General features: G+C 34.5%; 1 protein-coding gene across 1 annotated transcript; it reads left to right on the top strand.

Moving 5' to 3' along the window:
• The first annotated feature begins 1,156 nt into the window (after positions 1-1,156).
• LOC113707125 (BOI-related E3 ubiquitin-protein ligase 1-like) lies at positions 1,157-3,547 on the top strand. Its single transcript, XM_027229288.2, has 4 exons — positions 1,157-1,733; positions 1,841-1,980; positions 2,072-2,430; positions 2,540-3,547. Exons 1-4 carry the CDS (start codon positions 1,687-1,689, stop codon positions 3,107-3,109), a joined length of 1,116 nt encoding a protein of 371 aa, XP_027085089.2. The 5' UTR covers positions 1,157-1,686; the 3' UTR covers positions 3,110-3,547.
• Positions 3,548-25,103: the final 21,556 nt, after the last annotated feature.

The following is a 25,103-nucleotide window of genomic DNA, read 5'->3' as shown; positions in this document are numbered from 1 at the left end:
TACTAAAACTCTCCAATATATAGGAGTACACATAAAATTGAATTAAATAGCCTTACATTTACCAAGAGAAGAAAGTGGTCCATTTACCAAAAAATCCAGAAGTACACGTATGTATTGTTGAGAACAAAAGTAAATAAAGGAGTGGATGCAGTAAGGTTTTTTTTTTTTTTTTTAAAAATAATTTTCCCATATCCTCCTAAGTCCCATCCCATAATAATAATAGTAGCAGCGGAAGTAGAGAAAAAGCAGAGAGCAATGGATGATGGGCCATATACAAACAATCCAAACCGGCAGCTGTAACGCCAGACACCGCTCTGCACGCCCAACATCAACAACAATCCATCACCCAACCCTCCCTCCTCTTTCTTAATATATATATACTATTTTGAAAAAAAAATATTTTTTTTAAAAAAAATATATATATATATACCATTTTGAAAAAAAAATATCTTTTTAAAGAAAAAAACTAATTACTACAAGAATATTTATGGGGTAATATGGGAAAGGTATTTATTTATGTTAAAATTAATAAGTATTTATTGCAATTTGATTGATTAAATACTAGTAGTAGATAATTAAGAAAGATAGTAGTATAAAAATAGGAGTTGATAAGAAGCACGAGACTCCTCCCCCCCCCCTCCCCAAAGAAAAGCCAAAAACAAAGCCACGCGAAACAAGAGAGAAAAGGGGAGCACCAAAAGCCAAAGGAAGTTATAGCCAACCCCGAAAAAACAAAGAACCAGGCAGAATAAGAAGAAGACTTCCCATTTCTTCCCTCCCTCCCCCCTTCTCTCTCTCTCTCTCTCTCGAGACTCTCTCCCCCTTAATCTCTCTCTTTTCTCTTGGACTCATTCCCTTCAATCGCATCTATATCTCTTCTCCTCCGTTCCTTCTCTTCCTTTATAGTAATAAACCATTGGCAACAGAAAACTATTCTTTGTTCTTTGCATTTTTAGTTTTTCTTTAAAAAAAAATTTTTTTTTTTTGGGTCCTTTAGTTGTGTGAATGAAAACAAATTGATGAAGAGAACAATATAAGAATTTTCCTTTTTTTTTTTTTTTTTGGGGAATATGATGGGTTTTTCTTGGCCTGCTGGCCTGGCCTCGAAGGTGTAGAATAGAGTACTTTTCTTCCTCATCTCCAGCCTTTCTTTACCTTCCTTGTTGATGATGGTGGCGCCCAAGAAAGACTAATACTACTACTACTACTACTACTATTACTCATTCACTTTACGTTTCTTTCGTTAGACTCTTACGACTGCATATTTCTTCTCTCTGTCTCTCCACCACCTCCTCCCTCTTCCTCTTTCCATTGCATTCAATCATCCACAACAACAACAACAACAAGAACAAAGGAATACTGCTCTCTCTCTCTCTCTCTCTCATTTGCTTATCTCTCTATCCATCTCTCTTCATTGAAGAGTCCGCCGTGAGTTTGGGGCATCTATTTCATGCTGTTTTTGTGTCAGCGTTTATTAGCCCTCCCTCCTTCCCATACGCGTCCTCCCTATGACCCCATAAATCTCTCCTCATCTTTTCCCCCCCATTGAATCATTCATTCGTTTTGGATTTTGACCGAATCCTTCATTCATCCCAAATCCATCATTCCATCATTCCATCATTCCATCATTCTATACTACTATATAGAGAGAAGAGATTCAAGGAGGAAAGGAAAGGAAAGAAAAGAATGGCCGTCCAAGCTCAATACCCATCAAATGTTCTTCTGTTCAACAGGTTTGTTCGCATTTCCAACCGCTCCCCTTTTAATTCCTCAATCATCAATTCTCTCAGCCCAACGTCGACGGACGTTTTAACCAACAAAAGTTGTTAATACCGTGCAGAGCTGTTGAAGAAGGCAAAAGCCCAGTTGCCAACGATTACTCGTTGCAACCTCAACCTCCTGGCGGAGGCGGAGGAGGAGTTGGAGGAGGAGGAGGAATATCTTTTTTTGATCAAACAAACATGTCATTCAATCATGGAGGTAATTAATAATAAAACTTCCCTCAACTTTCCAATTAGGCCTCTCTTTCATCCCATCCACAGCTAATCCAATGAATCGAACGCCAATACAGTTGGGATCAATAATTCGCGAAAAAGAGGAAGAGAGGTAGGTGCAACGACAACGGCAACAGGAGGAGGAGCAGGGACAGGAGGGGTGGCAGCTGCCATGAATAGACCATTGATTTCAATGGCGCCACATCCTCAACTGATGGACCTCACTCAGCTCCATTCCGCCACCCAGAGAAATGGCGTCTCCATTGGCCTTGGCTTAGCTTTTGGCGAACAACCACCACCATTGTCTCAGCAACAACACTCGATTTCCCCTCAATCATCAGCTCAGTCATCAGTTCTATTATCCATCTTGTCTGATGATTTAGCCTCCCATATTAAACAACAGCGCGACGAAATCGAACACTTCCTCCTTGCCCAGGTACTTACCCCCCGTTTTCATCCAATACAATCCTCCTCCTACTGGTATCAAAAATTTTTTTTCCAAATTGACTTGTCCATTTCTAATATATACATATACACACATGCAGGGGGAGCAATTGAGACGAACTTTAGCGGAGAAAAGGCAAAGGCACTATCGTTCCCTGTTGGGGGCGGCGGAGGAGTCGGTAGCGAGGAGGCTGAGGGAGAAGGAAGCGGAAGTTGAGAAAGCGGCGAGAAGAAATGCCGAGCTGGAGGCGAAGGCAGCTCAGCTGAGTTTGGAGGCTCAGGCTTGGCAGCAAAGGGCCAAGATGCAAGAGCACATGGCGGCGAATCTGCAGGCACAGCTGGAACGGGCGATCATTACTAGCGGTGGATATAATGGGGCGGCACAACAGGTGCAAGAGAGGGATGAATGGGGCGGCGGAGGGGGAGGGAATAATAGTGCGGCGGGGACTGTGGGTGGCGAAGCGGAGGATGCTGAGTCGGCGTACATTGACCCAGACCGAGTGGTGGAAAGGGCTGGGCCGTCGTGTAAAGCGTGTCGCAAGCGGGTGGCGGCGATGGTGGTGTTGCCGTGTCGCCACCTGTCGCTTTGTACAGAATGCGACGCCGTTGCACGAGCTTGCCCAGTTTGCTTCGCGACGAGAAGTTCAAGTCTTGAGGTCTTCCTTTCCTAGAACCCAGCCCAACAATCGCACCGGCAGAAATCAAACACAAGCCCAATGTAGGCCCACCTGTTTCGAGTGGGGCCCACGTGTGACTGTTAGAGCATTAACAGGTTGGGGAAAACCAAAAAAAAAAAAGAAAGAAAGAAAAGAAAAGAAAAGAAAAGAGAGAATATGAACAGGAATCAAGTATAATATTAAGTATAATAAGTATATATATTATTAAGTTCTTCTTCCCTTTTCCCCCCCCCCCCCTTTTTTTTTTTTAGTTTAAACTTTATACCCACCTCCCAAGACCATATTCTATTTTAATTTTTTTTTTGTTGCCCCAAAATGTTTTGATGGTGGAATGTAAATGGCCACATGGGAGTGGCAGTTCTTTTTTTGGTTCTTTTTTTTCTTATTTTTAATCCGAAACCAAAATCATACATAAATTCTTTGATTTAATTATATTTGTGTGGTTGCTTTAGTTACTTGCATTTTGTTATTTTCTGTTATCAAAAACCATAATGGTGATATTATTGGTATGGAAAAAGGTAGTAGCCGGTTTCGTTGTTCAAGAATTGAATGTTGAAAGTGGAGATATGCATAATTGGCTTACTTGAGTACGTGACCCTTTTTTTCAAAGTAGCTCAAGCGGTGGTTTTGGCAGTTCTTTCTCATCCTCATCTTCAATTCTATGTTTTTCTTTTTCCAAAGTACATTTATGAAAAGTCACAGCTACTATGTCCATGTTCATCTTCTTTCCAAGTAAGTAGGAATTGATGATAGGTGGAAAGGGATAAACTTTGGTGGACTAAAAGTTTGGTACTAAACAAAGTGTTTGTTGAAATTTGCATTTCTAATATGTGATTTGGGGTAGAGTAGTGCATGAGTTGCTTAACTTATTATAGTATCAGATGTTTTTCCTAAATTCTTCTTGTGATGCATGTTCTAACTTATATGCATGTTTTAAAACTCTTGAAATTTGCTTGTTTTAAAGAGTGGTAAACGTGCATGGTCATGTTACTCGTGTATTGTTGTTGTGCTCATCTCTATCCATCTTTTTCCTCCCAAACTTTTGGCTTCATTTTGTTTTGATTCTTGAATATTCTAATTCCATTTTGGAGAACAACACAAAATCATTTTTGCAAGTTAAAGATGCATGCACGACTCTTTTCTTGTTGCCCTAACTCTTCTTCCAATGTGTTAGGCAGTAATACACTTGCAAAGTTCGACTCATACATGATCACCTGATCATTAGTCAATCGTGAAATGGTACAGTAAGGAGTGAGGGATGGGTTAGATGATACGACTTACGAGTAGAGGAAGTGTAAGTAAAAGGGGAGAGATAGATTAGGTGATACGAGAGGAAAACAGGGATGACTTAGATGATACAAATGGAGGAAGTGTGAGTAAAAGGGGAGAGATGGATTAAGTGATACGAGAGAAGGAAGTAAAAATAAAAGATTCCAAATTCGAAATCTACCACTTATACTCTAAAAAAAAAGGACATAGTAAAAGGTTAGTTTTTTAATCCCTGGACTTTGGGCTGAGTTTCTTTTAGGCTGTTTAGGCCCTATTTGTTATTTGGTTATTAGTAAAATTTGAATTAGATTGGGATTAGTCTGTGCCTAATTAATTAAATGTAGATTAATTTGGATACAACTCCAACTCCATTTTTGACATAGATCTTAAATAGAGTCTCCAAGAAACCAAAAAAAAAAAAAAAATCACAAGTTTACAAAGGTTCTTGCTAAATCACACTTCTTGACTCCAAATCAAAACGTGTTTTCGTTAATGTCACAAATAATTTCTTCAAATTGAGAGAAACCTCCCAACCAGCTGTATAAAAATCAATTCATTTTGCCTCGTGATCACTCCACTTGATGTTGACCAAATTTTATGGATCACTCTAATCACCGTGAGATCAAGGATAAATATAGGGTAGGGTTCAAGCATAAACTTGCATTAAATGCACTTTATCTTTGTTTCGTCCACATCTATGCTAACTTTCATGGTTATCTTGTGAGCCCATAAATATCTTTTATTTGCCAGGCACATCGATCAAGGAAATCAGATGAACTCGTATAATATCTCTCGTTTTTAGTTAAATAAAGTAATATCTAATTTATAGTTCAATAAACTACAAAGAAATGAGATGAAGTTGATAGAGTTTCACAAATCAAATTTTGTCCCTTAATCAATATTTATATGTTAACTTCCGGGTTCAGATTAATAATAGACTATCACCAAGAATATAAAAGATTGTGTGTTTGGATAGTGCATTAAAATTATCGTCCCAAATGTCCTTTTGTTTCATATGCATCACGTTATAAAAAGCGTTGCTATAATAATGTCAATTCAAAATCTTGTTTCAAATCATCTCTAATCCAATATTTACATTACCCAAAATCTCAAGGGTTACACTAGTTTTTTTTTTTTTTTTTCTTTTGGAGGAAAGGTTTATCATTTTCAACAAGGCACCATTCCGAGGAAATGTTCCCAAACTCAATAAAAGGAGACATGCAGGTCTGTGAAGTATATACATACAAAGACATGGACTCATTTCCTAGAACTTGTACCTGTTAGCTTGGCTCCTTTTTTTACTTTTTCCTGTTGCAGTTTGACACAATACCCGAGTTTTTTGTATTGAAGGCAATCAAAGGAATTGAGCTTATTTATACAAGTTACACAAATAAATTTACTCCAGTTTCCATGCATTTTTACTTTTTGGGTTACCAACATTTTTCACTGAATTCTCTTACATGATTTTCCCATTTCCCTACTTTACTTGGGGGGGGGGGGGGGGGGGGGGGCAAAAACTGTGTACAATAGTAGGTGCATTATGGCTGAAGAAGAAGGTATCCATGCATTGCCAGAGTAGGGTAGGCATGGCTAAGGGTGAAGAGGGGCACATAATCCTATAGCCCAGTTTGGACATTCAATTTCAGGGCTGCAATGAGTCAGTGGCATAGATCTTAGAAACGATTATAGATCTTAGAAACGATTAGCACTCTGCACAAAGTGCCTAAAATTATCACATATAGATAAAGATGGATCATACTATTCATTTAGGCGGTTTAAAAGTTAGAAAGGGTAAAAGGAGAAGCTGTAAATCAAGTCCATTATTTGTAGTCATGTTAAAATGACACAATTGATTTTCAAACTATCTTTTTCTGAAGATTTGCCTCCGTATAGGATAAGTATTATGAAAGAAAGATTGGACGTAAGAAATATATAGATGTTTATCAGCAAGCACATTATTGTGCAACATTAACAGTACTGTTTCATGTAACAGATCATAAGCAGGAAACTGATGGGTTTCACATGGTTAAGGCACCACATTGTCCAACGCAGTCTGATATGTATGGCTTACTCATTTATGCAGCACTAACATTTTCAGCAAAGACAACTAAGCAACTATGCAAGGGAGCCAAACAACTTTATCTGATCTCACTGATTCAACGACCAGATTTTAATGGGTTTTTATTTTTATTTTTATTTTTTTGATGTGAAAGGATTTGATTTTAGTTGCGTGAATGACTGATTCATAATTCTGTGATTTGATCAGTTTTTGTTCTGGTGAACATTGCATGGTTTGGTGGTGTCATTGACACATCAACTCTATACGAATAAACCAATCCCACATATATATTTACCATATGTTCTTGCTTAGCTGCTTTTAGTTTAGTAATTTTTCAAGAAATGGATGGACACAAGAAGCTACTGGCATAGCCTAGCTTATGGACTTTGACGCAGATATTTTTCAGCTGTCATAAGTTGAAAAGAAAATTATGACAAGAATCTTGTTCATCATAAACCATGATCTCTCTCAGTTCAAGAAACAGTACAACAACTGATTCAATCTTGGGCTACTTTTTGATTCACCTAATCTTTTCTTCTTCTTTTGCGTTGTTGTGTTTTTGGTTTGAACTTCTCCGGCATTCTTGTTTGGGTATGGAATTCTTGGCCAAGTTTTTCTGTTGGTTTAGTCCCAAGGGAAAATAAAAAGAAAAGAAGAGAGGAAAGTTTAGTTATAACATTAATTTGTACCAACAACTGGCCTGATATCTATCACTCCTCTTGCAGCAATGGCCTGATGTTATATGTAAAAGTATTTAGTTTTGCCATACTTAAATGGAAGGCATCAAATGAGGTTTTCTCTTCTTTACCAACGCCTCAGAAAGGCATCTTACTTAATTACATGGTCGAAACAATTTTCTTTCTCCTTGCAAAGTCTGTGAGATAGCTTTCTCTGACACGGTTTTGAGACAGAAAACTTAGCCCACAATTGTTAGATCGCACGAAAGGGATGACCAAATATGATGACAGGCTATGGTTCTTTAATTTGACCAATGCAAATAAAACAAACAAGAAAATATCAGATGCCCTTCACAAGCATCACCAAAATTAAAGTTTAGATTGTTAATTAGTTGTATTATATTGAATGGTGAACGTTGTGGGCAGCTCACATGATCTCTGGACCATGGTTTTTGCATCTATGAACTAGCAAGAAAAGGGGGTTTTAGTTGAAAAGAACAGGTTCCTAATCTATTTATTACTTTCAACATTTCCTAATAAGTTTTTTTTACTTCATTTTCCACCTAAAACACACATTGCTTTTAACAACAACAAAATTAGGTTCAAATTTTCAATCACACAGAGCTGACCAAATCGATCAGTATCCATAATGCTAGTCTTCAACTCTCTTTTTAAAATATTGGTTGGACAAGAATAGGGCAATTCACCCATTTAACATGCCCCAGTGTCTTGGCCTTCCGTCCAGAAAGTCTTAAGTTTGATAATTAGCACCTCAATTTTGTCAAGAATAATCACGTGGAATTGAAGTGCAAAAATATTATTATTGTCCTCATGCTAATTGTTTGCAGTCTCTTGCACAAAATTCCTTGGTCGGTCCAATATTTCAGGCATTTCAAGAAAAAGATTGGGATTTTATCCTTCTTACCTATGAATACGAGTCTTAGCTTAGCTTGCACAAAAAAATTGCAGCAAACATGCTAACCATGGACAGAAGATACAATTGTCAACTCATAAATCAACTGTTATTGTTGAGTTACATCAACAAAAAGCTTTTTGGCAATTGTGTGGCAAGAACTGTTGATGGGTGTCTCTCAATTAAAGCTGCAACTGGGGTGGCAAATGGGCATCAATCTTGATGACTTTTTCTTCAAAACTACTTCTGGACGGATTCCAGTTGAATACAAATTATTGTGTTTTTGGCATTATAGATTGCTGGCCTGGCCTTGCTTTTCATTTCCCTTATTTTCAAAATCATTTTCACGTTTAATAATTGCAACCAAACATATCCCTTAGCCTTAGCAGACTCAGACACCTTCTTGTTTCCCCATTATTTTCTTCAAGGTTGGATCATTGTGATGAAATCCCTTAATGGGCCCTTGATATGATGTGTTGTGGATTGCTGTTTTGACGAAACAAAGACATCAAAGAATCAATGCCAAATGTTCATTTCTGCCAAAAAAGAAGTCATCAACAACATGCTTGATCTTTGGGGCATCTTTTTCATCTCTCTTTTTCTTCTTTCTTTCTTTCTTTCTTTCTTTTTTTTTTTTCTGGTTGAAAGGTCCGTTGGGTATGGAACCACGTCTCCACTTCTTGCTTGGTGATCAATTCTACCATATTACCAAGTCAACTAAACATCTGTAACACGAATTATGCATTACAATTGCTTTTCCACTGGCAGTCACTGATGTAGTCTAAATTCACTTATTATACATGTCAAAGAAAACATGTCAATGTTGCTTTACAAAAGCAATTCTATAGATTCTTGAAATTCATCAATTATAAAGGGTTTTTTTTGGGGGGGGGGGGGGTCAAATTATCAGAAGATTACACCATATAAAAAGTTTTTCATGCATGTATGTTTAACATTGCCTGATTGCCTTCCACACTATATTGCCATAAAGTCGTAACAATTTGAGTAAAAAAAAATAAAGAAAGAAAGAAAGAGAATATTGAGTAGTTAAAGTAGCTAGCTTTTCCCAAGTCCCTACAAAATCACCCAACTATTATCACATAATGCTACTTATTCTAAAACTGTTGATCATCTGAAACCATATATTGTCTTTAAATCTATGATAGCTCAAAGTTGAATTTAGTAGCCGGCATCATTTCATTTTCCTATTTATACTGCAGGTCAGCTGATTTCTAATAGCATATTCACATATGAAACTGGCAAAGCCATCAGAGTCTTATCATATTTTGACTGCCGTACTACAAAAGAAGAGGGACAATACAAATGGAAAAGGAATTAGATTATGCTACATCTCTGTCGGTTTAACAAAAAATCTCCTGTAGAAAAATTCAATAGCTTTAAAACAATAGAGAAATTTTATTCCTGTTTAGTGCATCTAACGAGGATTAACTCATTATTTTTTCAAAAAAAAAAAAAGGGGGTTAGGGCTGTTTAGAAGTATAATAATATTTGTTCTAGTAATCCATGTGTATTCTCTGACCTCCATTGCCCTATTTATGACAGCAAACGAGAATGAACTCCCACAAAGAGATGGGACTACTAGGATTTTGAAGGTCTAGTTGCAACTGGCATTGAACGTGGGTTGACAAAGCCACTACAGTGTGAAAATGAATGGGCAGACATGCAGGATCATGAGATTCAAGATATTGAAATGCTCACATGTATGCTTAATTTCAAAGAATTTAAAGATATTAATTTCCCTGTCCTCCATATATTTATTAGATAAGCTACTTTAGAGATTATTCGTGGTGGGACAGTTCTTTTTTCAATATCAAGAAAATCACAGGTTTCCAATTGCCTGTCTCCATGGACTTTGAACTTTCGACGCATACTCGAGTACATAATAGTTTGTGCAATTTGACGTATACCACTTCACTATAAGTGTACAGTTAAGAGTTACCTGTGATTGCATAGTCAAAATACTTACTTAGACCAACAAATCATACTGTGTTTGCTTAATCCATATGCTGTTTTTGCTTTATGTGATACAAAGAAAGTCAGATTGCTAGCCCACTTCTTGCCCCTTTTACTGTAGGTTGAAACATGACTGACGGATACTATGAGTAAAGATGTTGAATTGAACACCAAAACAAACAAAAATAAGTTACCAATCTGAAATAAAATCATGGGGTGTGTTTGGATAGGAGATTATTTGAATGGAATAGTTAATGTATTACTTTTTCAGTTATAATTTTCATAGGTTTAAATTAAGGAGGAACGTATCATGGATCGGAAATTAAGATGTGCTAACATATTTAAGTCGGTCTGTCCAGTTGAAAAGTTTATGGGAGACTATTCCTTTGCCCCTTATAGGTCAAACTCACAGGGCCTTGATTAAAGTTGCAGTCCTATTGGTAGCATGATAGTAAAAACCCTTTAACTCTTGCTGCAGATTTCAGTCATATATCACTTATAAACTGCAGGCTGCACTAGCAATGCAATATGGTCCCATGAACCAAACAAAATTTGCAAAATGAATCGATGTAAATTGATGGTTGTAAAACTTTAATGATAAAAAAAAGGAAAGGGCCCTTGATTTGATGTACAAAAACCAGATCAATTAGACGTTACACGGCCTTCTTGCAAAAAATCAGTGTTGATAGTACTACTGTATCTCTGATATCTGTTGGCAAAAGTACACTGATTTTGCTTGAGAGTCTTCTTTCTACTTAGTTCTGTTAGGTGGGAAACTACCATTTCCATGTTTTGTGAATAATGCCAACCAAATTGTAAAAGCAAGATCAATGATGACCGAAAGGCCGGTGGTTTGGTGACTAACCATGTTATCATGGGGACATCTTCCAAACAAGGTGTTAGTAATTTTGTACAAACTTTTTTTTCCTTTTCCAATTTTTGTACAATCAATGGCCTACTTTTTTTTTTTTACAAAAGAAAGGACGGGCTGAATATGATACCAGGACCAATTAATTTTTAAAGGACATTTATATCAATTAATGTTGTAGAGGGATCCGATGCATAAGAATTGATATGTTCAAATCTTAATAATTGCAGACTACTACTGTTCAGGAGTGATAAAAATATGGTCCAGTTCCTGTATTTTTCTTTGTGTAAACCTTATATACATTGATAGTGTATACACTATCGCTGTTGAATTCATGACGCATGTGCAAGAGTTGGAGTTCAAATTTAAATTTTATATAGTTGTCATTCATTCAAAACTGACAGTATACACTGTTAATATTGGCATCAACCTACTATCTCTGCAAACTGCACTTGCTGTTAAAGGGGATGCTAAACTTGCTCTCTCTCTTTTTTTTTTTTTTTTTTTTTTTTCAGAACAAGGATGCTATACTTGGTTAGAAGGTACCTTTCCATAACTTGCCAAGATGTGAATACTAAGGTGCAATGGAGTTTTACATGGTAGCTAGCTCTAGTTACCTTAGAGCAAGGAAAATTAGAGACTACGAATATTTGAAGATGGATCCGTCAGTTATGGTACCACAATATTGAAAATGATTAATTTTCTCCTCTTAATTGACATTTACGTTCGACCATGTTTAGAAAATTTTGAGTAACGTTCTGTAATGTCATTCATAACTAGTTTGATAGTACTTTTGAATTCATACCTTGGTGAAACTTTGGAACGTACTTAACATTCTTAGCATGGTGGGAGCAACATGTCGATGTCGGCAGAGAGAGAGAGAGAAACACATTTTCAGACTCGATTAAAAGTCATTGCTTCACTATTTCTAAGTCTTTATAAAATCCATAGTAAAAAAAATTTACTTAGTTTATTAACACCATCAGTATATAGTCCTGCTTATTTTGGGTTCTTGCATGGAGGAAACAAATTAATTATAAGCATGGAAATAGCATAGCTAATCGTCTTCTAGATGGAGTATCGTAGTTGTGTAAATGGTTAATTGCAAAAACTCCCCCTAAGGTATACCTATTTTTGCACTTTGGCCTCTGTTATTATTTTTTTTCACTTTATCCTCTAAACTGTTAATTGATTCTAACGTTGTATAAGGTAATATTAAAAGGATAGCTATACCCATAATAATTAAATGCAGTAATTCTCCTAACTTATTTTGCATTTTATTCCTTAACATCATTTTTTTTTTCCAATTGTCACTAGAATCGTTAGTTAATTCCACTATTTTATAACACTCAGGACAAAAAATGTCTAAAAAATCGATATTCCTAACACAATAATGAAAAAATAATATATTTATAGATATGGTCCTAATTAAATTTCATCCCATAATTATATTTTTTTAGATCAACAGAAATATCTTACTAATTTCATGTAATAATGGAAAAAATAACAAAAATTGTTATTAAAAAATTAATATATGAAATTATTATTAAAAGTCTAAAAATGCTTGAATATTAAGAATGAGCATATGTTGCGTTTTTCTTTTAATAGCTAGATACTTTCTTTATATGGCAGTATACATTTTTTCTTTTGTTGGTAATACTTAAAAGAGAAAGAAATATGGTTAATTTGGACTTCAAAGTTTATGGGGTCATTTTTTATAATATCGCATGATTATATGCTATAAAAAATTGTTTGGATTTCCAAATTTTTCTGAAAATTTTTTTGTTGTGTCGTAAGCATGTTTCTCAATCTTTTTTTTTTATTTTTTAACCACATTTTTATTTCACAAAAATCAAATCACAAAAAAATTATTACAGTATTATTTTTAAAATTTTTCAAATAGTATTCAATCCAAGCAACCCAATTTATAAACCTTTAATAATATTTTATAATATTACTAATAATTTTTATTTTTTCCCATTACCATGTAAAATGAGTAGGATATTTTCCTCTATCTATTAACCTATAATTATGAAGATGAAATTTAATAAGACGTATATCCATAAATATATAATAATTTTCATTATTATGGTAGAGATACTGATATTTTTAAATATTATCTATCTTCAATGGTTTTAGGTACAAAACAAACAAATTAAGAAAATAATATTAGAGGGTAAAGTGCAAAACACGCTGTACCTTGAGGAGATTTAAAGTTAACTCCTAGGGGTATAAATATCTTTTTATTTTTTCATTACACAAGGTTTAAGTTGAATAATGGTTTAGGGGAAAAAGTGAGAAAAACAACATTTGAGGATAAAGTGCAAAATTAGCTAAACCTTAAGCAGTGTTTTTGTAATTAACCCTTTTGTAAAATCCATGGATTGGTGTTAGCCTTGCTAACAGTTGGGCATAAAGCCCTACTGCGATAGCCCATGACTATTAAAATTTCCTGAAGGCAAAGGTCTGTTCTCTCTCCTTAAATCCTCCATTCACAGCCCATTGCTGTCTTTAAACCTGACCTCGGCTTGGGCTTTCACGACGTTAGAATTAGACCAGTAATAAATAGTTTCAGAGCCTTGGGTCAGACACTCTAGAAATACTAGGCCACTAAGAAGACATAAACCCCACAAACACAATGCTGTGGCCCAAAATGTAGCACAACTCTCTATGGTTGAATGTAGTTTTTTCTTAAGTGAATTTTATACACACGGTCAATGTATATTAAAATATATATTTAAATTTAAAATTTAAATTATGCACATATAGAGTACATCCATAATTGTTAGTGAAAAAAAAAACTACATTGTAAGTGCATAAAAAGTAAATTAGTTTTTCTTTTTCATATGATGTATAGTTGAATCTCTATTACTTACTGAATGTAGTATTTTGAAAAATTCATTGCAATTTTTAATGATCTTAAACTTTCCAAATAGTTTAATGTATCGCTTATGAAATATCTTTAAGATTGTTAAGATAATATTGTTAAAATACCCAAAATTACTCATTTATTGACTTTTTGCAGTGTGGCATACGCATGTTTGTAACAATTTAAGTAGGTTTTCCACTCTCACTTAACTAAGGTTGTTTCTCCTTTCAAAAGGAAAATACATTTTCTATTTGTTCACAATATCATATATTCTTTGCCTAATAATACATTCGGACAAAACAACAAATACATATTGGGAAATATTATTTGAACAGATTAATTACTGATTTTTGTTTGAAAAATATTATTTGCACTCGATTTTTTGTTATTTACGTTCCCACTATTTTTTTTTTCATATAATCTAATAAATGAAAAATTATATGATTAAAATGATAGTAAAAGTGTTATTAACAAAAATGAGAGTGCAAATATCGTTTCCGTGTTCTTTCCTTTCCCTTATTTCCATCTGGCATAGAGCATACGGATTTTCTTCAAGACCACAAAGAATGAAAAGAAGATGTGATTGTCAATCTTTAATTTGATTAACAACAACCAACTTCTAAGTTGGATGGTGAAAGGAGAAAAAAAAACCAAAACCAAGGCCATACTCAATTATGCTTACTTTCAAGTAAAGGGTTTTCATGGTGAAGGATTCGGAAATTTGGGAAGTTGGGAAGATGGCCACTATGTATAATTGCTAGTACAATAATTCAATGCCAAAATTAAAAAAAAAAAATTTTTTTTTTTTTGCACGACTTCTGTGTCCAAGATCAATAATACCAACATCGTGGGGCTAATCAACGACTTCTTGCTTCCCCACTTCAATTCTCCCCACTGAATACGCGGTCCAGAGACCGAGTCAATTGTCGCAGTATTAAAATCGTGATGGCGACTTCGTGATAGTGATGAAATGTGAAATTTACTGCCAGCTTCTAGGAACTCGCCATTTATTCAACCTCACGGATTTGATAGCAAGAAAGTAAATACTACTCAAAAGTCAAAACATGGAGAAGACTAATTAATCAAATTAAAAGGGCGTTGGAGACAATTGTCAATTTCTGAAATGACTTGCTCTGAAAAAGTATTTGTATCGTATATGTTTCTTTTAATCATATATTATTGGGAATGATTTGAGAGATGTGCACAATTATTGTTTTGCATACCAGGCACTCCATCTTATTAGTCTTCCTCAACTGCCCCTAACAGAAGTATCGTCTGACAGTGATATATATATATACACATAGACACACACAGTCAAAGTGCTTATTCATTTTTTAGTACCTTCAATTTGTGCTCAAGCATTTAATACAAATAGTGTACTATTCTTCCTAACTCTTAACTATCTTTTAATTTCACACGCATAGCATCACACAGAAAATACTGCAGTAATTATTTTACATAATACTGTATCTGAATGACGCGTGCGGTCGTGCGTGTCAAATGGTTAAGAAACTATAAGGAAAAACCTATCCTCACTAATACGTTCATCTTAGTTCTTTTTTCAACTGAAAAATTGCAATGAACCCCACATTCGAGAATGATCTAATTAATTGAATAAGCAAGGCATAACATCACACGGAAAATACTACAATAATTATTTTAAATAATACTACTGTATCTGAATGACGCGTGTTGGTGTGCGTGTCAGATGGTTAGGAAACTACAAGGAAAAACCTATCCTCACTAATATGTTCCTCTTAGTTCTTTTTTCAACAGAAAGATTGTAATGAACCCCACATTCAAGAATGATCTAATTAATTGAATAAGCAGGGTATATGAGATCATTACATTTGGCATTAACAAAAAGAGAGATCACTCAAAAGGATTGCTTCTGTTGCACTTTATGCATCAACCTCAGTACACCTCCTTTAAGCCAAATCTTTCTCTCAGACTCTCATCAAGCAGCACATGGTGGTTTGGTTAGATGGCCAAGAATCATGCAAAAGAAGAGAAAGGCACATGGAAATGGAATGCTTTTAGCTTTATTCATATACTTGTTGAAGGACTGAAGAAGTTGCAGTAACAAATCAATGAGTAGAAAATTAGATATCAAGAGGAATCAAATACAACCAATATGCCTAGATTTCATCAATTTTCTAATTGGCACAGCATGGTTGTCCAGGCACATTGTCACACGTGTGCACAATCTCCTCCACACGTGTGTCAGCTTCTCATGGTTGAGAATCTCCCGAGGTGGAGACAGACCAAAGCTGCCTACCAACCAGTATTAAAATAGTACTACATGTATTATAGTGTTAAATTATTGCAGCATTGTGTTGATTAAGGGACACATAATTGTTTCTGATGCTTTAGTATTAGTACTTAATGCAAAAGCTTTTAAAAAAAGAAGAAAGAATGCTAGGGGCTCACTCTACCTGTATACCACCTTCAGTAGGCTCAAATGATAGAATACATATATATATATATTTTTTATCGACACGGGGATGTTCGGGTCAATTCTTACGGGACCTGAATAATCCTCTGCAACCCAAACCCGGCGCTCCAACCCGATCAAGACACGATAAGTGCACAGGCGTCTCCATAGTACAGTTTCGAACTCGGGACCTGAATGTCCCAAGGGAACGCTGCTACCAAGTAGCTAAACCCGTGGACGCTATACATATATATATATAGAAAAGGAAATTTTTAATATATTCTAATGTATAAATATTTTAAGGGAAAGACTCAAATCAGGGAGCATCAAAGAAGGTTTCACGTTTGAGTAACATGCCTGGCATGGGGGAGACACAGCATGTAAAATAAACCAGAAGAGAAGGTGTGGGGTGACTTTTTCCTGAAACTTAAACAAAAAGGGATGGAAGGTATTAACAGGGTTTTTGCTTTCTCAAAGCATAAGACATAATTTGCAGAAAATGCCAATGAGGAGCATACTAATATGGTCAAGCATGCTTTATATGTATATATTTTTCCACTCGGTTCTTAATTCACTGATACCTTTCTTATGTTTATAAAAGAAGTATGGAATTAATTCACTGATACCTTTCTCTTATGTTCATACAGAACAGATCTGAAGAATGGATATGAAAAGAAATATGCCAAGTAAGAATTTAATACGCGACTTGTGTTGATAGATGTGTCTTATATTTCCTACTATATCACAAAAATGAATGTTTTGATATATACCTGAAGCATAATTTGAAGTGAAAGATCATTTAAGTATGATTCTCAACTTCAAAAAAGTGAAGCAAAAACTGAAGACTCAAGCTAATTTGGTTATCCTTTCTTCCCCTTTAATGTAAGCATCCTTGTGTTTTGCCCTTTAGTTTCCTCCCGGTCTCTCTCTAAATTTACCTGTCCTACAAATTTTCAGCATTTAATCAGCTAGATAGCCTAGTACTCAGTACTCATAATTTCCAATTTACCCATCAACATCTTTATTTTGACCAAAACAACAACATCTTTATGACTAAACAGCGTACCAAGAAGCTTGTTTCCATATCATTCATCAATTTGTCAATGAATATATGGTCCAAAACAATTTCATTTCATTGATACAAATCTTTGGTCTCCAGAAATTTGAAGAGTGGGTCATAAAGGGAACATGATTTTTCCATTGAGAAAAGGACCTAAACGTTAAATTTCTCCATGTAAGAAGGAAATGGAGCCCAAATTAAAAGAAAAGGTCATTGTGAATTGACCAACCAATTAGCCAGCCTACTCCTTTGATGTTACCTAAACCAACTATTCCATGAGCTGTTCCCATGGTACTACAAACAGTGGAAGACAACATAATTTGTCCTGGATGTTTTCGTAACATCTCCATCATAAAGAATCACCCAAGTAAAGTAGTGTGTTTAGCTAGCATGCCTTGCATTTTCTTTTTCCCCTAACTAGTTACTTTCATGTTTCCACTATCAATTAATAATCTATTGCAGGACACGTTCTGCGTGGCTTGATTGATCCCACAATTGGTACATATTGGGATTTTGGTTTCTTTTTTCATTTGAATACAAAACTGAATTTTAGTGGATGATTTTTATCTACCCTCTGTGTGTTTTTGGATGATGGATTTGTTTCTAATGTCATGAGAAAACCTTGAAGAAATCAGAACTAAGAACCTCATGATGACAAGTTTTTCGTTGCTCTTAGCCCATCTGAAATTGAGTTTGATTCGTTGATATGCAATAATCTCAAATTAAGCATAATGAAACCGGCCATCTCGAACACAAAAGTAGAAGTACAACGGAATATATAGATTGACAACAAATTCATAATTGTGTATGTGTTGTTCCTAAGATCCAATTCAATCTGTAAGAACACTAGTCGAATAACTGTGAGTTTTTTAATTCAACTTTCAAACTTCCCATTAGATTAGAGTCTCCTCCGAAGAGGAAAAAAAACTGTTTAGCATGCTTTGTTTGAATTGTATTTTTCTGGACTTTCTGTAGAAAAATTATTGTATCGATTTTAATATAAAAGAGGTAAAAAGGTGATTGAAAAATGTGTTCACGAAAAAAAAATTGCAATCCAAACATGTATATTTCTTCTCTCGAAGCATGGTAAGGAAAAGTTTCCAACAGCAGCAGCTAAAATGGTGCTTCCAAAGCAGGATACATATCTCAAGTTCAACCCCAAAAGAATCTGAACTTCTATATACACTTGTCACTTATGGTAGTTTGTAATACTATATCGCCATGCTAGTCCACATTTTAAAATGTAGAATTTCTTTTGTCCTTTTACCACATTAATTAAATTACCATCTCCTTTTGCTTCAGGAACAATGAGAGTCGGTAGAGACTTTGAGGAAAACATATGGAAGCGTGTACTTTGGCCGAGGGTCGAGTCCACCAGAAAACAAGGAGAAAACGATAATGGAAGGTTCACAATTATTTGCCCTTAAAATAGAGGAATTTGTGTACCTATAACAAATGTTCTTTTATTATCTTTTTTTTTTTTTGCTTGTAGGAAGAGATGGAATTTAAAAAACAGACAGGAAACATAGAAGTTAGTCAGATCTCTGGCCCCATTTGGATAGCCATTTTTTGCTGGAAAATTACGTCGTTTCCGTGATCACATTTTTCTATTATCTTTTTTTCCTCACATGCATCAAATTGCTACAGTAATTTTTCTACAAAAAATTCTAGAAAATGCAATCCAAACAAGGCCCCGTGATCGTCTGATGATCAAATCTTCCTCATCCTTGATCATTAGATGAAATCTTCCTCATCCTATAACAAATGTTCTTCACCAAAAGAGATGAATACTATATACATAGGTCGTGATACATGACATAATGTAATGATTCACATTTGGGATGGAAAGTAACCATACACACACATATATTGGTCCATACTCCAAAAACTTTGATATCCGCAATGCACTATGGCCGAAAACACAGGAGTGTATTAGGAAAATGACGTGCAATAATGCAAAGTGGCAAAAATGAGGGAAAGGGAATTTGTGACGGCATCCTGCACACAACTTGAAACAACAATAATAATTTCATCAGAATCAGATGGCACTTTTTAAGGAGACTTTTCTTTCTTTGTGTTGAGATAAATTATTCTGCCAAATACTCCAACTTCACCTCTGCAACCTTTTGGGGACTGCTACTGCTAGTGATATTGTTGAGATTTGAGCTGGCGCTTTCTTCGCCAGTTTTACACTTTACCGGTAGATTCAACACAATAATTTGACGCCTACCCTGTTTTTCTCCGTCATCTTTCTTATTGGTTTTATCCTTTTGACCATTTCTTGTTGATTGCTAGAACATTTCGGATGAGCCAATGAACTGCAACTGCATAATCAACCTTACCTAGCTTAAGCCACAACATTTCGGATGAGCCAATGAACTGCAACTGCATAACCAACCTTACCTAGCTTAAGCCACAAATCTGGAGAGAAGTGAATTCCTTCAGGGTTTTTTTTTGTAGAAGGGAAGCACTAAAGTTACAGCTATTTTGAGAGTGTTATAGATATCTCTCAACAATTCAAAATGTAATTACTAGGCCACCTGTTTAATCTGTGATGCATAATAGCAAACTTTTTATGGTCCTAAGCACACTTAAAACACACCTAATCTGCGATCTAAATATACGTAATTTTTTTTTTCTAAAGGGTGCCTTTAGAGTATTCGTTACCACAACTAATATTCACCTAATCTACCATATATATATATATATACGCATATTAATAATTATTATTCTCTTTTATATTTATATACTTTTCCTATTTAATCCTGTTTACTTTCCTTTATATTTATTTATTTTTCCTAATTAATCTTATGTTTTCAAAGATATAACATGTTGGACATCCGTTGGACAAAGCGTACATTTATTACATTTCTTATATTTTTTTACATTGATTTCACTTTCGTTAAACACTTGAAATATCTCTTAACAAATGGCCCAAAGCTAGACAAACCGTACATTTATTACATTTCTTACACCTTTTTATATTGGTTTCACTTTCGTTAAACACTTAAATATCTCTTAACGAATGACCTAAGCTGGACCCTACCCAGTATTATTTCCTCCTTTATCCTTGAATTTTAGATACATTTACCCAAAGACATACTGCAGCTTTTAGATTTCTCAAGCTGATGGAGAGGAACAGCTCATAGCTATGTAGGGGTCTATAATTCCAAAAGTTAGTGTTGTGTCATATACCTTCCTTAATCATGGGCATTAGACACAGATAATTCTGAAACCATAAGCATCTTTGCAACCGGTTACCTTTGGAAGGACGGACACAAATATTTAATGCATTGATTGCATACTATGGATTGTTCACTACAACAAACCAGTCATGAGGAAGAGATTAAAGTATGAGTATAATATTAATCTTGACCATTTATGTTCACAAAGATTAATTAAGAGTTGCTAAATGTATATTCTGATATCACCTACTTGAGTATAAAACTCCTTATTTCAAAATGTAATCTTTCCTTCACTAGGACATAGTAATTTGTTCACGTATTTCTTTTTTTTTATATAATAATATAAAAAAATTTGAATGAATTCGATTCCGGCGATTAGAATGAAATTGAGGAAGTCTCCGTGAACCGCAATTTACTGATGTATCTGAGGGTCTGTTTGATAACATAAAAAAGTGTTGAATCTGAATTTGTTCAGACATTCAGATGTTTTGAGTGTTTGATAAATGAAAATCCATTTGCTGAACTTGTTAAGTAGTGATAAACTTTTGTGTATTTTTTTCAGCACAATAATCCTAACTGAATGCTTAATTCTGATAAGAATCAATAGAATTATTTCAACTACTTTATCTTATTTACCAAATCTACCCTTGTTTGTTAATTATGTTCAAAATTCTTATATAATTAAACAATCTAATATTCTCTATCTAATGATTTTATATTTCTCTTTTCTCTCTTTTGAATGACTTTCACTTATTCTCCATACTCCTCATATAATATAATTCATCTTTTATATTAATTTGATTTAAAAATAAATATTGTCATTTTCATACCTATTATTTTTAGCTCATAGGTTCTATTTCTTTTTTGGATGAAAAGATATAAGGATAAAATTGTCAAATTTAACTTGTTAAGCATTCAGTTATAAATATTTATCAAACAGTATAAATAGGTTTAGCATTAAAATTCAGGCATTCATAAATTTTTTTCAGTGTTTAAAATTCAGCAAATTAATTGTTTCAGAATTCAGATTCAGTTTTATCAAACGGAACCTAAAACTCATAGACATAGATTCTTTTTGGTAAAGGCAACGGTTAAAGAAAATCCAGAAAAAGTTTCTAAATAAGCTCTAGAGGCCAAGGGGAAAAAAATTTTAAAAAAATTTGAGGAACGGTCTCTTAGGGTTGAAGAAATGGAAGAGAATTTCTTGGAGGAGGCAAGAAATTAAACAATGGCGGTCTTGACTTTTTCAGTCATGCAGTAATGCGTGATGTCATTGAGAATTTTAAACTACGGGAACAGGGAGGTGCTGCCGTGCCCGTGGCACAAAGTGGTATTCCACACGTGTACAGTGGCTTCGGGCAGACTTTTGTACTGCCCGCGATTGTTGGGCAAAGATGGTGGTTCGGGGAACGGAGAAAACCTTGGAACATGAGCGCATCTAACCACTATTACTACTATTACTAACTCCTTGCTGTTTCATCTTTATTTTATCGGTTAAAATAATAAGAACTGCTGTTTCATTCCCCTCATTTGCGCTCTTAATTTTTTAACTGTATTTTTTTTTCGATACTTCCGCCTTATCATCCAACTCAATTATCTTTTATTTTTAACCATTGATACTAGGACCATGTATATACTTCTCCAAAAAAAAAAATGTAAATAGAATTTACACTATGAGTGAAGCATTTCTTAGTAAAAATAATAGTGACATGGACAAGCATTTAAGAAGATTTTTTATTTTTGGAGAAAATTGTGGTAACGTGACATGAAAAATGAAACGTGGTATATTGCAAGATATTTTAAGGGTGTTAGGTTTTGGGTCACAACGCTTTCGAAATTTTGGCATGTAGTTTGTGGTGGATATATTTGACATGTAGTTTTAGATTCAACTTCTGAATTTGCAATTTTGTAAGTTACATGAGGATATTTAATTTAATTACTCGTAAGCTTGAAAAAAAAAAATAGAAATGAATGATTGGTCTTGGATATGGGGCCTTTACAATTACAGTAGTGATTGCGCTTTGTAAATAAAAAAATGTATTCATATACTTTAAAAGCTTTTTTCAAATGAAGTCCAAATAATTGACACGAAATAACCCTAAGTTTCGAATGGATTAGTTATTTTTAGGTGTATATTTTAAATATTACATTATAATATTTATATATGAAAAACTTGTGATTGTAGCTGTTTGTTAATGTATTTTTAAAATTTAAAAATTCACTAGAGTGTTTTTTTTTTTTTTTGAAAATTGAAAATGTCACAACCAATCATCATCACCCTACCTTCCCCCTCCATCGTCCTCTCTTTTCCCTTTCCCTTTTCCTTCCCTTTCCTCCTCTCTCCTTCTCCCTCTTGCCGCCCCTTCCCTTTCCCTCGCCAACCCTCCTTCCTTTTCTTGGGAGTTGTAATCATGTCGCGATCGGGACTCTAAGGGAGGAGAAGTAGGGTCGACAAGGGGAGTAGAAATGAAGGAGGAGGAGAAGAAAAAAGAAAGGAGAGGAGCAAAAGGGGAAGGGAAATAGGGTGGTGATGGGGACGTTGGTGGTGTGTAGTAGATAGTGAATTATTTTATTTTTAAAATTTTTATTTTGTTAAGGCTATTTAGAGATTCATATGGACCGGGTGTTTTGGGGCGGTTTTTGAGATGCGTTGTGGCAAACTTCACAAGTAAAAATAGTTTTTATTTGGATAAATTAGTGAGTGTATTTGGATAAAGGGTTATTTAAAATAATTACTATATCATTATTTATAAATAATGAATATTTGAAAATAAAATGGATAAAAATATAATATAATTATTTGTAAATAATGAACAATCCAATAACGTCCAAAGGAGAGAAAAAGCCGCGAAACAAAAGCAATGTAAATCAAATTTAACACGAGAAGAAAATATAATACAACAAGACAATATCAATCACATCAAACTAATCAAAAGCTCCATTTGCACGCCATACAATTTTCTTCATGTAAACCACAGTCCAAACTAGTACGAACCATCGTGCACTGCAAAAATCAATAAATTACACACGTTAATAATTATGAGAAACAAAAATCGTACTACATGTTGGATGGCTACTTTTATGACTTTTTTTTTTTTTTTTAAGAAAAATGTACGACAGTGATTTGATGTATACGAGGTTGATTGAGAAATGTGTTAAAGAAAAATGTAAATTTTTTTTTAAAAAAGAAAAATCACAATCGAAAGCAATAAATCGAAAAACATGGATTACGTGAAAGCTGAAGGGTCACATATGTAAATTCACATGCCAGCCCATGGTACTGTTTTTATTCATGGTCACGCCATCACAATGATGGTGATCAAACCAGCAAGCGGGGGTCTACGAAACCACAAAATGTGGGGCCCGCAGATGATGGGTTTCTGGGGGAGCGGGCCCCGCCCAAGTTGGAGTTTAATGGGGCATTGCCGAGAAAGCGACAAAAGAATCTGGCAAAAAAGCGAAGGGGTCCCATGACGTCAGCGGAGGCCTTCCGTTTTTGAGTGAGGCGTAAGTTAGCAGACTTGGGAGGAGTTACAAAACTTAAAACCGTGGGTCGTGGATTGAGTGCATGACCTCCACGTACTACTCTGCCGTGCCGTGGTTTAGCCACTCGCATTTAATCTCGCGTGAAGCTACAGCCTTTTTTTTTTTTCTTTTCTCTTTTTTGGGTTCAATGCTCTTAAATTTTGTTTGGCAATTTTAAGGTCTAGACTGCCATGCCCTTCCAAAAAATTTTACACTTTTTGTAATTTTTAATCATTTTTTACATATATTAAATTATAATAGTTTTTTTTTACAAAAAAAAATCTCAAAAAATAACCAATTTGAACGGGTTCTAAAATTTTCTCGGTCAAAAATTTAGTGATCTTAAACTGAGGAGGTGGCTTTCTACTCAAGGGCGGTGACCAGATGGGTCCAACGTCAACAGCCACAGTGACAGTGATGGCTCATTTAATTTTTTACCGTCCAAATTGAAAGGAGTTTTTATTTTATATGTTTACCGCTCTTCCTGGCAAATTGTCCTCGAGGAGTTTTTTTTTTTTTTTGGGTTAATTCTTTACCATTTTATGTCTATTTGTAATCTGACCGGATCATTTTCCTTACAATAATTTGCCACCATTAATAGTTTATGAGATACCATCAATTTAAAAAAAAAACTAAAAATGTTACTTCATCCCAATAAAATGACATCAATTTAAATTGAAAATAGTAGTACACATTACACAAGAAAGAAAGATTAACATTCATGATCATGATTACTTCACTTTTAAAAGGATGAATAAATTAAGAATGACCCTTACACGCCATATTCATCTTTAACTTTTGCTTTATGCAAAATACATCTTGAATGGAAAGTAAATCATTTGAATGAGCAATAGAAAAACATCCAGTCAAATCATATGGCGAAACATAAGGTAAGTATGTGATAATTTTTTTTAAAGGGAAAATTTGTTGATATGTGACACTTGAAGCAGTTGGCAACTTTCTTCATTTTCTTTTGTTGAAAAGTATACCTTCAAAATAAAAAAAAAGATGCCCATCCCTTAATAATTTTAATATTTTTTTCTCGTCTGGGTTGCTTTGTTTTTGAATTTTTATAAAAATATATTATAATAATTTAATAATGTTTGTGAAGTAAAAATGTGTTTGAAAAATATGATCACGAAAAAACTTCAATCC

The sequence above is a fragment of the Coffea arabica genome, chromosome 8c (genome assembly GCF_036785885.1).
Source record: "Coffea arabica cultivar ET-39 chromosome 8c, Coffea Arabica ET-39 HiFi, whole genome shotgun sequence".
NCBI classification, from domain to species: Eukaryota; Viridiplantae; Streptophyta; class Magnoliopsida; order Gentianales; family Rubiaceae; genus Coffea; species Coffea arabica.
This window is presented reverse-complemented; position numbering and strand designations above follow the sequence as displayed.